The sequence below is a fragment of the Rana temporaria genome, chromosome 7 (assembly GCF_905171775.1).
Source record: "Rana temporaria chromosome 7, aRanTem1.1, whole genome shotgun sequence".
Taxonomy (NCBI): domain Eukaryota; kingdom Metazoa; phylum Chordata; class Amphibia; order Anura; family Ranidae; genus Rana; species Rana temporaria.
This window is the reverse complement of record NC_053495.1, coordinates 37,980,333-37,994,885: the sequence shown is the minus strand read 5'-3', so window position 1 is coordinate 37,994,885 and position 14,553 is coordinate 37,980,333. Positions and strand designations below refer to the sequence as shown.

Genomic DNA, 14,553 nt, shown 5'->3' with positions numbered 1-14,553 from the left:
TCCTGAATCAGGAGCATTCGTTACGCCGGCGCAAGTAAGCAATTGCGCTGCGTAACTATGGTTACGCAGGCGCAATTGCTCTTTGAATCCGGGCCATTGGGTTTTTTTCAAAATTGTCGCTCTATTTTTGTTTATAGCGCAAAAAATAAAAAACGCAGAGCTGATCAAATACCACGAAAATAAAGCTCTATTTGTGGGGAAAAAAGGACGCCAATTTTGTTTGGGAGCCACGTCGCACGACCGCGCAATTGTCAGTTAAAGCGACGCAGCGATGAAAGCTGAAATTTCGCCTGGGCAGGAAGGGGGTAGATGTGCCCAGTAAGCAAGTGGTTAAGGAGTAACCTTTCTTTTAATTGAGTGATTTGAGGGAACATCAGAGAAGTGACCTCTACAGGGACAGCGTGGTAATCTCAGCTCTGCAGCAGTCTGTAAGCACCTTGAGTTTGTTCAGACACTGCATGGCAAGCAAAGTAAAGCTGGGCATAGATGGCTCAGATTTTATTATTGCTAAATTGGGCAAAACTTGAGCCGTGGGTGGCCTGAAAAATAATAATAATCCTTTCGGCCGTTCGGCAGCACAAGTGTATTCAGACAGCCATGAGCGCTGTAGCTGCCTGAATAGAATGCAGGTTCCTCCATCCACACTATTAGCATGGATGGGGCATTCAATGGACTATCTCTCAGTCTCTTGGGGACTAATTGGTTAAAACTTGAGCCATCTATGCCCAGTTTAGTGAGCGCAAAGGGGCTGTAATCCATAGCAGCCAATCAAATACTGTCTCTTATAATTCTAGAACTTTTTACATAAGGAAAGCACACTTGTGACTAGCTAGACCAGGGGTCTTCAAACTACGGCCCTCCAGTTGTTCAGGAACTACAATTCCCATCATGCCTAGTCATGTCTGTGAATGTCAGTGTGTTACAATGCCTCATGGGATGTGTAGTTCTACAACAGCTGGAGGGCCGTAGTTTGAGGGTGCCTGAGCTAGACGTAAAATTCTGCGCTGAGTACCATATCTGGGTTTTTGTTCTTGTAGTGATGCTGGTAGGACAACCATTGGCTGGAAACAATACAAGGTAATGATGTATATGCGCCGTCTACGGATGTTCAATAGTAGGAAGCCATGAGTAAGTCGCGTGCCTGTGACGTAACACGTAGGGAGGAGCCTGCGATCGAATCCGAGTGCATCGGATCGAGCTGAGGAAACAGCATACTGAGTGGCGTTTTCATGCTTTACTGAAAGCGGGGATTCGTGAGTGCATATGTCAATGCTCTGATTACATTTTTGATCTGTCATCGAATATTGCGCAATGAGGTTTTTTCTCTTTTCTTTCATGCAATCCCTGTCTGTGAGTGCCTGTATCATCTGATCACAGCGGTGGAGGGCTGGATTAGCATTCAGATTGAAGAGAGTGATTTTTTTCCCTGCATGGAATCCTGCTAATCACTGTGCACTAATTAAGGACATATTAGTAATTCACAGTTTATGGAGTGTTCTCCCTGATTAGTTTTCTTTGTACGTTTTATCACCTTTTAAGTTAATATTAGCGCATCTATATTTTATATGTTTCAATAGCTGGAGTCTCTCCACTCTCCGAGATTTAGTACCATAGTGAATGAACAGCGCCCCCCAGTGGTGACTGGTGTAAACATACAGTTGTGTTCAAAATTATTCAACCCCCCAATGCTGTAAAGGGTTTTAGGGAATTTAGTGTACATTTGTAATTGTATTCAGAATGAAATCCTACAAGGACTTCTTAAAGAACCATATGCAACTAAAATGACATCAATTGGTTTTGTAATACAGTAGTAAATGTTTATTTTGTGAATTCTTCATTCACACAATTATTCAACCCCTTAAAGACTACCACTCTGAAGAACAGAGGTTCATTGAAGTGTTTTCAATCAGGTATTGAAAACACCTGTGGATGTCAGGGAGCAGCAATAAAGCCTAATAAGCACCAATCAGGCAGCTTTAAAATGACTGTGATACTTCGATCCTTCTAGACATTTACTGGTGTGGTTACAAACATGGTGAAGTCAAGAGAATGGTCCGGGAAGACAAGAGAAGAGGTGATTACTCTTCACAGGAAGGGCAACGGCTATAAGAAGATTGCAAAGATGTTAAACATACCAAGAGACACCATAGGAAGCATCATTCGCAAATTCAAGCCAAAGGGCACTGTTGAAACGCTACCTGGTCGTGGCAGAAAGAAGATGCTGACTTTGACTGCTGTGCGCTACCTGAAGCGTAGAGTGGAGAAAAGTCCCCGTGTGAGTGCTGAGGAACTGAGAAAAGATTTGTCAGATGTGGGTACTGAAGTTTCTGCTCAGACAATACGGCGCACACTGCGTAATGAAGGCCTCCATGCCAGAACTCCCAGGCGCACCCCCTTGCTGTCTCCAAAGAATAAGAAAAGTCGACTGCAGTATGCAAAAATCATGTGGACAAACCACACAAGTTTTGGGATTGTGTTCTGTGGACTGATGAAACAAAATTAGAAGTGTGGGCCCATGGATCAATGCTATGTTTGGAGGAGGAAGAACAAGGCCTATGATGAAAAGAACACCTTGCCTACTGTGAAGCATGGCGGGGGGTCAATCATGCTTTGGGGCTGTTTTGCTTCTGCAGGTACAGGGAAGCTTCAGCGTGTGCAAGGTACCATGAATTCTCTTCAGTACCAGGAGATAGTGGATGACAATGTGATGCAGTCCGTCACAAACCTGAGGCTTGGGAGACGTTGGACCTTTCAACAGGACAATGATCCCAAGCATACCTCCAAGTCCACTAGAGCATGGTTGCAGATTAAAGGCTGGAACATTTTGGAGTGGCCATCGCAGTCACCAGACTTAAATCCGATTGAGAACCTCTGGTGGGAATTAAAGAAAGCAGTTGCAGTGCGCAAGCCTAAGAATGTGACTGAACTGGAGGCTTTTGCCCATGACGAATGGGCGAAGATACCCGTAGATCGCTGCAAGACACTTGTGTCAAGCTATGCTTCAAGTTTAAAACTGTAAAAGGATGTTGTACTAAGTACTAAGATTGAATGTCAACTGGGGGTTGAATAAAACTGATAATGATGTGAGCACAGAAAAGACATTTGTGGTTATTTCATTATAAATGTTATGTTATATTTGTCTGAGCTACACGTGCCTTTTTGATTTAATTGTAAGCAGGATGACTGAATGATCAAAATCAATGTCAAACTGGCCAAAACAATCAATTTCAGTGGGGGTTGAATAATTTTGAATACAACTGTAGATATGAAACGGCACATAGGGGTTTTACACTGTACACCTGACCGATTGTAAATAAAGTTATTTTTCTGAATGTACCAAAAGATGCGTTTTATTCCCTTTTTTATCAAATGAAGAAGATCTGGCGATGGGGACACATTTAAAGAAAACACTGCCATCCATTTTCCACTGAAGGAAAATAATATTTGTTGTCCCAAATGTACCATATTAAAAAAAATAAAAAAATTGCAATCCAATGTCATGTATGTCCCATTGTGGGACCTGATCAGTCGCCCCCAGATTCATGCAGTACATTTCAAACACCCTGCATGATAGTTTATCATCTCAGCCCCCCGACGTCTGTCTTGTTCACGCGCCAAAGTTCCCAAGCTAGTGATACAAAAGCTGACGGGGGTGCCTTTTCTGTCTCTCATATATTCAAGTAGGTTCAGGGTCCGGAGTGGCGTGGTGACCGTTCACAGAACCTTTTCTAAAGTGGCAATGCATATTAACTCCTTCACTGCCATTGGGGCCAGCCAGTCCTTTGGATTAACCAATCAGCTACAAAGGTGCGACGGCTTGGAGCTCATCCGGGTGAATGTGGCAGTGGAGATCTGCTTTGCACACGCTGTACACGACCGATTTCGGGATTGTTGGCTCTTCCTCTCCTGCAGGGAATTAGAAACAAACATATAAAATAAAGCCCTTCAAAGACAGGCATGCAAACCTAAAAGCAACATCCCACCTCCAAATGCTGACGGTCATACCCAGGGTGGATAAAAATTAATGCATAAAAATAAAAAAAAACTGTTTTTAACCGCTTAACCACTTAAGCCCCGGACCTTTAGGCAGCTAAAGGACCCGACCAGTTTTTGCGATTCGGCACTGCGTCGCTTTAACTGACAATTGCACGGTCGTGCGACGTGCCTCCCAAACAAAATTGGCGTCCTTTTTTTCCCACAAATAGAGCTTTCTTTTGGTGGTATTTGATCACCTCTGCGGTTTTCATTTTTTGCGCTATAAACATAAATAGAGCGACAATTTTGAAAAAAAAAATAGCAGCAAGATCACCTCCTGAACACCTGACAGCGGTTGCTTAGCTATAATAAATATCCCCCAAAAATATATAAAACATTATTTTTTTTTCCTCAGTTTAGGCCGATACGTATTCTTCTACCTATTTATGGTAAAAAAAAAAATCGCAATAAGCGTTTATCGATTGGTTTGCGCAAAATTTATAGCGTTTACAAAAAAGATAGTTTTACTGCATTTTTATAAATTTTTTTTTTTTTACTACTAAAGGCGGCGATCAACGTTTTCTTTTCGTGACTGCGACATTATGGCGGACACTTCAGACAATTTTTGGGACCATTGTCATTTTCACAGCAAAAAATGCATTTAAAATGCATTGTTTACTGTGAAAATGACAGTTGCAGTTTGGGAGTTAACCACAAGGGGGCGCTGATGGGGTTATGTGTGACCTCATTTGTGTTTCTAACTGTAGGGGGGTGTGGCTGTAGGTATGACATCATCGATTGTGGTTCCCTATAAAAGGGAACACACGACCGATGACAGCGCCACAGTGAAGAACGGGGAAGCTGTGTTTTGGTGGTATTTGATCACCTCTGCGGTTTTTATTTTTTGCGCTTGTGGAAAAAAAAGGACGCCAATTTTGTTTGGGAGCCACGTCGCACGACCGCGCAATTGTCCGTTAAAGCGACGCAGTGCCGAATCGCAAAAACTGGCCAGGTCAATTTCCTGCATAATGGTCCGGGTCTTAAGTGGTTAAACAGAATGATGCGTCCCGGTTAAGAGTAATGCCACGTACACGACTGTTTTTCATGACGAGAAAAATTAAATTTTTTTAATTGGTCGTGAAAAACGATCGTGTGTAGGCTCCAGAGCATTTTTCTTGACGAGAAAAATGGGCATTAAAAATTTAGAACCTGCTCTATTTTTTCTCAACGTTTTTCACGTCGTCGTTTTTCTCATCGTGAAAAGCGGTCGTGTGTACGCTTTAACAAGGGGGAAAAAAACGCACATACTCAGAAACAAGTTATGAGACGGAAAATTTGCATAATCAGCAGCACAAAGGGTGATGGAACTTCCCCTTTATAGTGCCGTTGTACGTGTTGTATGTCACCGCGCTTTGCTCAAGCATTTTTTATCACGATCGTGTGTATGCAAGGCAGGCTTGAGAGGAATCAAGTCGAGAATTTTTTTTTTTTTTCTCCATGACATGAATAATGGTCGTGTGTACACGGCATAAGAGTTCCATGAGGGTTTTGGGGTCAGTGTACGCAACCATGTTTCATAATATACCCCAAATATGAGTGTAGGATGAAACATAGTCCAAAACAGGGTTTGACAAATTTGCTTGGAATCTAGGAGCCAGCTAAAAAAGTTAGGAGCCAGAAAACGCACCCCGTCCGACGAGCTTGCGAGCAGAAGCGAACACATACGTGAGTATCGCCCGCATATGTAAACGGTATTCAAACCACACATGTGAGGTATCGCCGCGATCGTTAGAGCGAGAGCAATAATTCTAGCCCTAGACCTCCTCTAACTCAAAACATGCAACCTGTAGATTTTTTTAAACGTCGCCTATGGAGATTTTAAAGGGTAAAAGTTTGTCGGCATTCCACGAGCGGACGCAATTTTGAAGCGTGACATGTTGGGTATCAATTTACTCGACGTAACATTATCTTTCACAATATTAAAAAAAATTGGGATAACTTTACTGTTGTCTTATTTTTTAATTAAAAAAAGTGTAATTTTTTCCCCAAAAAGTGCGCTTGTAAGACCGCTGCGCAAATACGGCGTGACAGAAAGTATTGCAACGATCGCCATTTTATTCTCTAGGGTGTTAGAATAAAACATATATATAATGTTTGGGGGTTCTAATTAGAGGGAAGGAGATGGCAGTGAAAATAGTGAAAAATGACATATTAGAATTGCTGTTTAACTTGTAATGCCAACAGAAGGAAGAGCTTGGGACTTCACAAGGCCGCAAAGCCGCGGCCTCGATTACCGTCCGTCACGGGCCTGCCGCGATCTCGCGGCGGGAGAGGTGGGGGCGCACGGAGACACAGGATCCTGTGCCTCCGTGCACCCCCACCGCACGATCACGGCGGGCCCGCGGCGGCTGGTAATTGAGGCCGCGGCTTCGCGGCCTCAATTACCGGCGGGCGCCAGGTCACAATTTGTCGCAATTGCGACCTGCCACCCGGATATTGTTGACCCCTGGTCCAAAAGGTAGACTTTAAAGAAGAAGTCGTAAGCAGTATATAAACCTTCTAATTAGAATGATGACTGATCACAGTAATTGTGACATACCTAGTCCTGAAGATGATGAAATACTCTCTGCAATAGATAAGGTTTCTATCTGGTCAGGCAGTAGTCCATCCATTAATGGCAATGAAAGCTCAGAAGAAGGAACAGAAGAATCATATATCCCAGAGTCCCGCGGCATGTCCGTCTGGTTGACCACCTTGACAGAATGGAGCACTGGCTGCAGAACACAACACTCCACATTAGTGGCCGGTACTTCCAGCTCATCGCCAGCATCATTGTTCTGCACTTGCGAATGACAGTCCGCTGATGTCAGCACTTCTGCCCGCGCAGGAACATCGTGCTCTGTCACCTGTTTCACGGTGACATCATTTAACACTAAACCCGAGTCAAATTTCTCCATCACCGGCTCCTGGCAATGCACGGCAGGAGAGTGAGACGGAGCATGCTGCTTCTCAAACCAGTCTGGTTCCTGTTCCATGTACTGGTGCATGGTACATATGGCGACGTACAAGGAGCGCCCAGCTTTGCTGCGGAAATAGTTGCGCTTGCTGATGTTAGTCGGGTACTGATCGTGGTCCTGCAAGCTTAGCTCCTTGGAATACAGGTGGTAGTAAAGCTGGGGAAGGTGATCCATGAGTTTGTATTTCTTGGTTCCATCAAGAGCTGCAGGAATATCGTTCTCACTCGAGTAATCAAAGTAAACGGTGATGTATTTACTTAGGTCGTCTGAACTATCCGAGCCGCCCTGGGCCTTGGCCAGCTTCTCAGTGACCATGGACATGGCGCTCACAAAGATCTCCCCTTTCCCAGACTCAAGGGTGGCGGCCTTGCTCTTCCTCTTCTTCTTCTCTACAAAATACTTCAAACCCTTGGAACACACAATGATGATGTAATGAGAGTCTTTCATCTTATGTTTCAGCCACTCCTTCTGACCTTCTTTGCAAATTTTTAGGTTTTCCCACAAGTCCAGAGAAACCTGAAAAGGGCAAAAAAAAAAGGTCCATTTGTAGTTAAAAAAACAGACACGGCAAATGAAAATGATTCATGGAAACAAGCTTTTGTTCTGCCCTGAAACTCTAAACATATTTAAAATGGAAAAACGAATTTTAAAGACTAAATCTGCAAATAATTAGTGGATAATCTCTGGCTTGAAGCAGTATTATCTCCTGCATAGCTTCAAGTGATTCTAAAGAGAATTATTTTTCTTTATAACAAACATGTTATACTTACCTGCTTTGTGCAATCATTAGGCACAAAGCAGTCCCGATTAGGGGGGACCCGTCCGTTAGGGTGCCACCCCCCCTATACTCGCCAACCCCCTATATGCATTTAAAGTGGATGTGCGCTGAAAAGAAACATTTTTAATCCAGCAGCTACAAATACTGCAGCTGCTGACTTTTAATATTAGGACACTTACCTGTCCTGGAGTCCAGCGCCGCCCGCAGCAGAGGACAAGCGATCGCTCGTTACTCTGCTGCCCTCCCCCGCCATCCTCGGTGAGGGAACCAGGAAGTGAAGCGCTCCGGCTTCACTGCACGGTTCCCTACGGCGCATGCACAAGTCGCACTACGCCTGCCGATTGGCTCCCGCTGTGTACTGGGAGCCGAGTGTTCCCAGAACACAACGGGGGGGGGGGGGGGGGGCGACGGGAGGTGACGTCATGCCCGCAGTCTGCCAGAGACTGTGTGGCCGGAAATGGGTGCAAATACCTGTCTTTAGACAGGTACTGTATCTGGGTTCCGATCAGCGGGAGTTCCACTTTACGGTGAAGCTCCGCTTTAATAGATTCATACATAGCATGAATCTATCCACAGCAGCCACGGCCACCCCTATTCACGTGTCCGGCCCCTTTCTGGTCACTGGGCATATGAATTAGAGCAGCCAGGGCTCTACTAGGCTTCAAAATAGGGTGGACTCAGGACACAGAGCATTGCGTCTGGAGCCCACCCAGGTGTGTTGTAACAGCGAATGAAAATTCTCTGTTACAACACTGATCCTCCTCCCGGCCAATCAGGAAGCAGGTATGACACTGGTTTCCCAATTGGCCAAAACGTCAGGCAATTCTATTGGACGCCTAGTGCCAGGAGGAGGAGAGAGGAGACACCACGGAAACTGCTCCACGAGAGGACACCGGTCACTGGGGCGGCTTTCCTTGAGTCCGCCACGCTCTCACTACCCTCATCCAGGTTAAGGACAGTGGGTGGTGGTGGTGGGGGGCTGTGTTAGTGCCGCGGGGGGGGGGGGGGGGGGGTAGTGCCACTGTAACTTTATTCTGAATTGGCAAGGAGACAGTGTCTTTTAAAAAAAAGTATCTACAGCCAGGTTATTTGTTTTCTATTTACCATTGGGGAAATCTCCATTCACTTCCTGTCCAAGAGAACAGGACATTATAGGAAATCTCTTAGATTTCCCCTTACCTCTTGTTTTGGGGACGACTCTCACATTTTTTGATTAACTCTCACTTTCATTTTTATGGCACCCGAAACAAATAAAAGCTTGACAGAGGTTCTAACCCTTTTTTTCCTTATACGACTGTCTCTGGCAAGAAATGAATCCCGAATATGTCCTGGCGAAACGCGTTGACGCACTAGGGCTCACATCATATACCAGGGATAAGCAATTAGCGGACCTCCAGCTGTTGCCAAACTACAAGTCCCATCATGCCTCTGCCTCTGGGTGTCATGCTTGATGCTGTCAGAGTCTCGCTATGCCTCATGGGACTTGTAGTTTGGCAACATCTGGAGGTCCGCTAATTGCTTATCCCTGTCATATACTATGTATCTTTATGTATATGTTTTTTTAATCTTTTTTCATGTCCCTTTTTATACCATGTATGTATGTATGTATCTATGTCTCAATAAATATTATAATTTTTCTATATCCTTATTGTTTAATGTGCCCTTAAAGTCCGACCTTGGTTCACCTTTTGGGACCCTCTTTTTTTGTATTTCCATAATTATCTACGGATGAGGCAATGTGAGTGCTTTCTTTTCTTATTTCGACTGCCTCTGGCTACACAGATCCCACAGAGAGATGTGGCAATGCCTTCATTAGCACTGACCTTTTGTTGTCCTAAATCAGTGTTTCTCAATTCCAGTCCTTAGGCCCCCCCAACAGGTCAGGTTTTCAGGATTTCCATTATTTTGCACAGGTGATTTGATCAGTTTCACTGCCTTAGTAATCACCACAGCCTTTTCATCTGAGGGAAATCCTGAAAACCTGACCTGTTGGGGGGGCCTGAGGACTGGAATTGAGAAACACTGTCCTAAATGGACAGGTCAGAGGTCATTAGTGTCCCTGGCCTTTAAATGGTTGTAAAGGAAGTTTTTTTTATCTTAATGCATTATGGAGAGTCTCGGCTGCCCAGGACTCCCATCCTCATTGGCTGAGACAGCATAGTGGCGCCACTGGCTCCCACTGCTTTCAATCAAAGTCAGTCAGCCAATGAGGAGAGAAAGGGGGCGGGGCCGGGCTGAAGCTCCATGTCTGAATGGACACATGGAGCTGTGGCTCGGCCCGGGTGCCCCCATAGCAAGCTGCTTGCTGTGGGGGCACTCAGTAGGAGGGAGGGGCCAGGAGAGCCGAAGAGGGACCTGAGAAGAGGAGGATTGGGGCTGCACAGAGGAGGCAAGTATAACATTTTTGTTATTTTTAACTAAAGAAAAACGAGACTTTAGTATCACATTAAGCATCTAAAACCGGTAAGATACATTCATTGCTAAATGATAAAACTCAAAACAGCTACTCACTTCACATCCACAGAAATCCTGCAGGAAATGGGCAAAACACTGGATCACATTGATATGTTTCTGGCAGTCTTTGTTGGAATAGCAAATAAACACTTTTGGGCGCGGGCGTGGTTTTTCGACATGTAGGCTTCCGGCATATGTAGAGGATTCCGAACTCTCCTCATCAAGGTGGGAATAGATGTTTTCTACAGGAGAAGATTACAGAAAAATATTACCATCCTATATACAACAAACAGGACGTTATCTTGCAGTAGTACTTAAAGTGATTGTAAAGGTATTTTTTTTCTTTTTTAAATAACAAGCATGTCTATACTTACCTGCTCTGTGCAAGGAAATTGCATAGAGCATCTGCGAACCTCCTCTTTTTGGGTCCCCCACCGGCGCTCCTGGCCCCTCCTGCTGCTGCATACAATTAGGTAGATTCAGTAAGAGTTAGGCCGGCTTATCAGTAGATAAGCCAATAACTCAGAATCTACGCCGACTTATGTTTAAGTGTATGCTCAAACAGAGATACACTTAAATGGGTAGATTCAGGTAGGGGCGCGCTAATTTGCGGCGGCGTAGCCTAGCGTGTTTACACTACGCCGCCTTAAGTAAGAGAGGCAAGTACATGATTCACAAAGTACTTGCCTCCTTACTTAGGGCGGCGTAGTGTAAACGCGGCGGGCGTAAGGGCGCCTAATTCAAATGGGTTGGAGGGGGGCGTGTTTAATGGCAATGAGGCTTGACCTCACGTTTTTGACGTTTTTTTGGCTACTGCGAATGCGCCGGGCGCCTACATTTCCCAGTGCGCATTGCGGCTCAGTACGCCGTACGGGCCTATTGATTTCGACGTGGACTTAAACGACGCAACTCCCGATTCGCGGACGACTTACGCAAACGACGTAAAAAATTCGAACCTCGTGGCGGGAACGGCGGCCATACTTTAACATTGTTATTCCACCTCATAGGTGGAATAACTTTAGGCCGCCTAAGGCCTTACGGAAACGTTTGTGAATCGGCCTACAAAAACTCATTTACATAATCTACGCCGACCGCAATGGAAGCGCCACCTAGCGGCCATCCGAAAAATTGCAATCTAAGATAGGACGGCGCAAGCCGTCCTATTTTAGATATGTTTAAGCGTATCTCTGTTTGAGCATACACTTAAACATACGTCGGCGTAGATTCTGAGTTAGGCCGGCTTATCTACTGATAAGTCGGCCTAACTCTTACTGAATCTACCCAATTGACTGAGGCCTGTCCCCTGCTTCCTCGTCATTGGCTTTGATTGACAGCACTGGGAGCCAATGGGAAGTTCCTTCCCTTTTTCTATGACATCAGAAACTGGAAGCAACAAGAATTTCGTCACTTCTGGTTTCAGTTTGTTTGATCGGCTGCTTTGGAGGGCAGAGGAGAGAGTCGGGGTCTAATAGACCAAATCTCACAAGGGATGTTGTTTATCCCTGGTAAGAGCAATAAAATTGATCATTTAAAAAAATATACAGGTACAGCGCAAAAAATACATTTAAATAATAAAATCTATTAAACATTTTTTTTTAAAGTGCCACCGTTCACATATGTAAACAGCAATCGCACCATACCACACGTGGGGTATTGCTGCAAACATCAGAGTGAGAGGAATAATTCTAGCACCAGACCTCCAGTGTAACTTTAAACTGGTAACCTATAAAGGCTTTTAAAGCGTTGCCAATGGATAATTTATTGTGCCGTAGTTTGTTGCCATTCCACAGGCGTGCTTAATATTAAAGTGTGACATGTTTGGTATCTATTTACTCAGCACAACATCGTCTTCTATAATTTACAAAAAAAATGGGTATTATATTGTGTTTACTTAGATTAAAGTGTATTTCATGAAAATTTCAGTGTGATAAACTGCTGCGCAAGTACTGTGTGACATAAATATTTGCAACACCCACTATTTTATTGTCCAGGGCCTCTGCTTTAAAAAGTTATACAGAGTTGTGTTCCAAGTAATTTTCTAGCAGAAAAAATGCAGATTTTTTACACATGTGAGAGAAATATCAGAATTAGACTGGTCTTGAAGTGGTTAAGGATATTGGGCCAGATTCACAGAAGAGATATGACGGCGTATCTCCTGATACATCGTCGTATCTCTTGTCCTATCTATGCGGCTGATTCATAGAATCAGTTCCGCATAGATAGCCCTAAGATCCGACAGGCGTAATTGACTTACACCGTCGGATTTTAGAATGCAGTACCTCGGCCGCCGCTGGGTGGAGTTCGCGTCGTTTTCCAGCGTCGGGTATGCAAATTAGCAGTTACGGCGATCCACAAAGGTTTTCGCGTTCGTTACGTCGGCGCAAGTCTTTTTATCCAGTCGCAAAGTTAAGTGGGCTATTAACATGGTGTAAAATTACTCCACCATGTTAATGTATGGCCGTCGTTCCCACGTCGATTTAGAATTTTTTTTTTCAGCGTAAGTACGTTACGCACGTCGCGATTCACAAACACGTCGGGCCGCCGTAATTTCGCGCAATTTCGCGCAAAGCACGTCGGGAAAATTGCGAACGGAGCATGCGCAGAACGTCTGGCGTGGGAGCGCGCCTAATTTAAATGGTACACGCCCCATTTGAATTGGGCGGGCTTGCGCCGGACGGGTTTACGTTACACCGCCGCAAGTTTACAGGTAAGTGCTTTGTGAATCAGGCACTTACACTGAAAACTTGCGGCGGTGTAACGTAAACGGGTTACGTTGCGCCACCGCAATTGTACCTGAATCTGGCCCATACTGTATATAGTCGAGTATAAGCTGAGTTTTTCAGCACATTTTTTTTGTGCCGAAAAAGCCCCCCTTGGCTTATACTCGAGTTTCCCTGCCTCACTGTGCCCATCTGCAGCCTCGTGCACCTGATCTCTCGACGCTTTGACATGCAGTCTAGTCAGCGGCTGTCCAGTGCAACAAAGCCCCGCCTCCTCCTAGTCCGTGATAGGCGAAACACTGACTCACTGCTGGGAAACTGAATCAGTGTTCCGTCACGGACGAGGACTAGGAGGGGTGGGGTTTTGTTACACTGGACGGCTGCCGACTAGACTGCATGTCACAGCGCTGGTGTTCTGGAGATCAGGTACATGAGGCTGCAGTTGGGCACAGTGGGGCTGAAGATGGGCACAGTGAGGCATGCAGATGGGCACAGTGAGGCATGCAGATGGGCACAGTGAGGCATGCAGATGGGCACAGTGGGGCTGCAGTTGGGCACAGTGGGGCTGCAGTTGGGCACAGTGGGGCTGTAGTTGGGCACAGTGGGGCTGTAGTTGGGCACAGTGGGGCTGTAGTTGGGCACAGTGGGGCTGCAAATGGGCACAGTGAGGCTGCACATGGGCACAGTGAGGCTGCAGATGTGCATTGTTGACCCTCTTTTCCATGTACAGTAGCTGCTGCATTTTTCACCCTAGACTTATACTTGAGTCAATACGTTTTCCTATTTTTTTGTGGTAAAATTAGGTGCCTCGGCTTATATTCGGGTCGGCTTATACTCGAGTATATACGGTAATAATGATGGTAGAGCTGCAATAATGTGTGTCTTTTACATCTGGTTGGAGTTCAGCTTTAACTGAATGCTGATAAAAGGTTTTACATTATAACAATATGGTTGTGATATTTGGAAGTGAACTGAACATTTTGATAAGAAAAGTATTAAGGGATAAAATTAGAAACAGTAAAATCAACTCACACGACTTAGTTATTCTGATCAAACTCTGGTTAATTTAACTTTTCTCCAAAAAAACACATTCTTATTCATTGTGAAAGGACTTACCTTGCTGCTTTTTCCGACACATAACAGTAAACAGTGTTGCAAAGGCTGAAATGATGACCAAAGGCACGGTAATGGCAATGGCGCGAATGGGTCCAGCCCAAGGAGAAATCACTAAAGGGGGAGGAAATGTTTTGTTTACTGGTGTTCTATTAAAAGAAATGCAAAAAGAAACAGATCCTATTGGCTATTATAGGCAGTTCCTTATTAGTTGCCACGGCTATCAAGTACTTGCCTGGTTTGAGTGAGTAATGCATGGAGCGTCTGGTTGTGTTAGTGTCATCTAGAAGCTGCGGAGAGAAGATAACACATGAAATGTTACTTGAATGGTAACAGAAAGAGGAAAATGTGTAACACCAGGAGACCTGCATTGTAGAAATGATATTTTTATGTTTTTGGTGCCCACTAACACACAGCTCCTTTATCTGCAACGTAGAAAGCGTCCTGACTCTCCTGTAGTCCAAGGGAGGGGGCGAGCACGACACTCCACACCAGG

At 44.8% G+C, this 14,553-nt stretch overlaps 1 protein-coding gene across 1 annotated transcript in view; it reads right to left on the bottom strand.

Annotated features, from left to right (window-relative positions):
* Positions 1 to 3,334: 3,334 nt before the first annotated feature.
* The window catches only part of IL17RD (interleukin 17 receptor D), a 103,296-nt gene continuing 92,077 nt past the window's right edge, over positions 3,335 to 14,553 (bottom strand). Inside the window, exons 9-13 of the mRNA XM_040359242.1 lie at positions 14,293 to 14,347; positions 14,061 to 14,171; positions 10,282 to 10,466; positions 6,575 to 7,508; positions 3,335 to 3,906 (exon numbers count right to left, since the gene is read on the bottom strand). Of these exons, the coding sequence (XP_040215176.1) occupies positions 3,800 to 3,906; positions 6,575 to 7,508; positions 10,282 to 10,466; positions 14,061 to 14,171; positions 14,293 to 14,347 (1,392 nt within the window). The 3' untranslated portion in view covers positions 3,335 to 3,799. The remainder of the gene's footprint in view (positions 3,907 to 6,574; positions 7,509 to 10,281; positions 10,467 to 14,060; positions 14,172 to 14,292; positions 14,348 to 14,553) is intronic.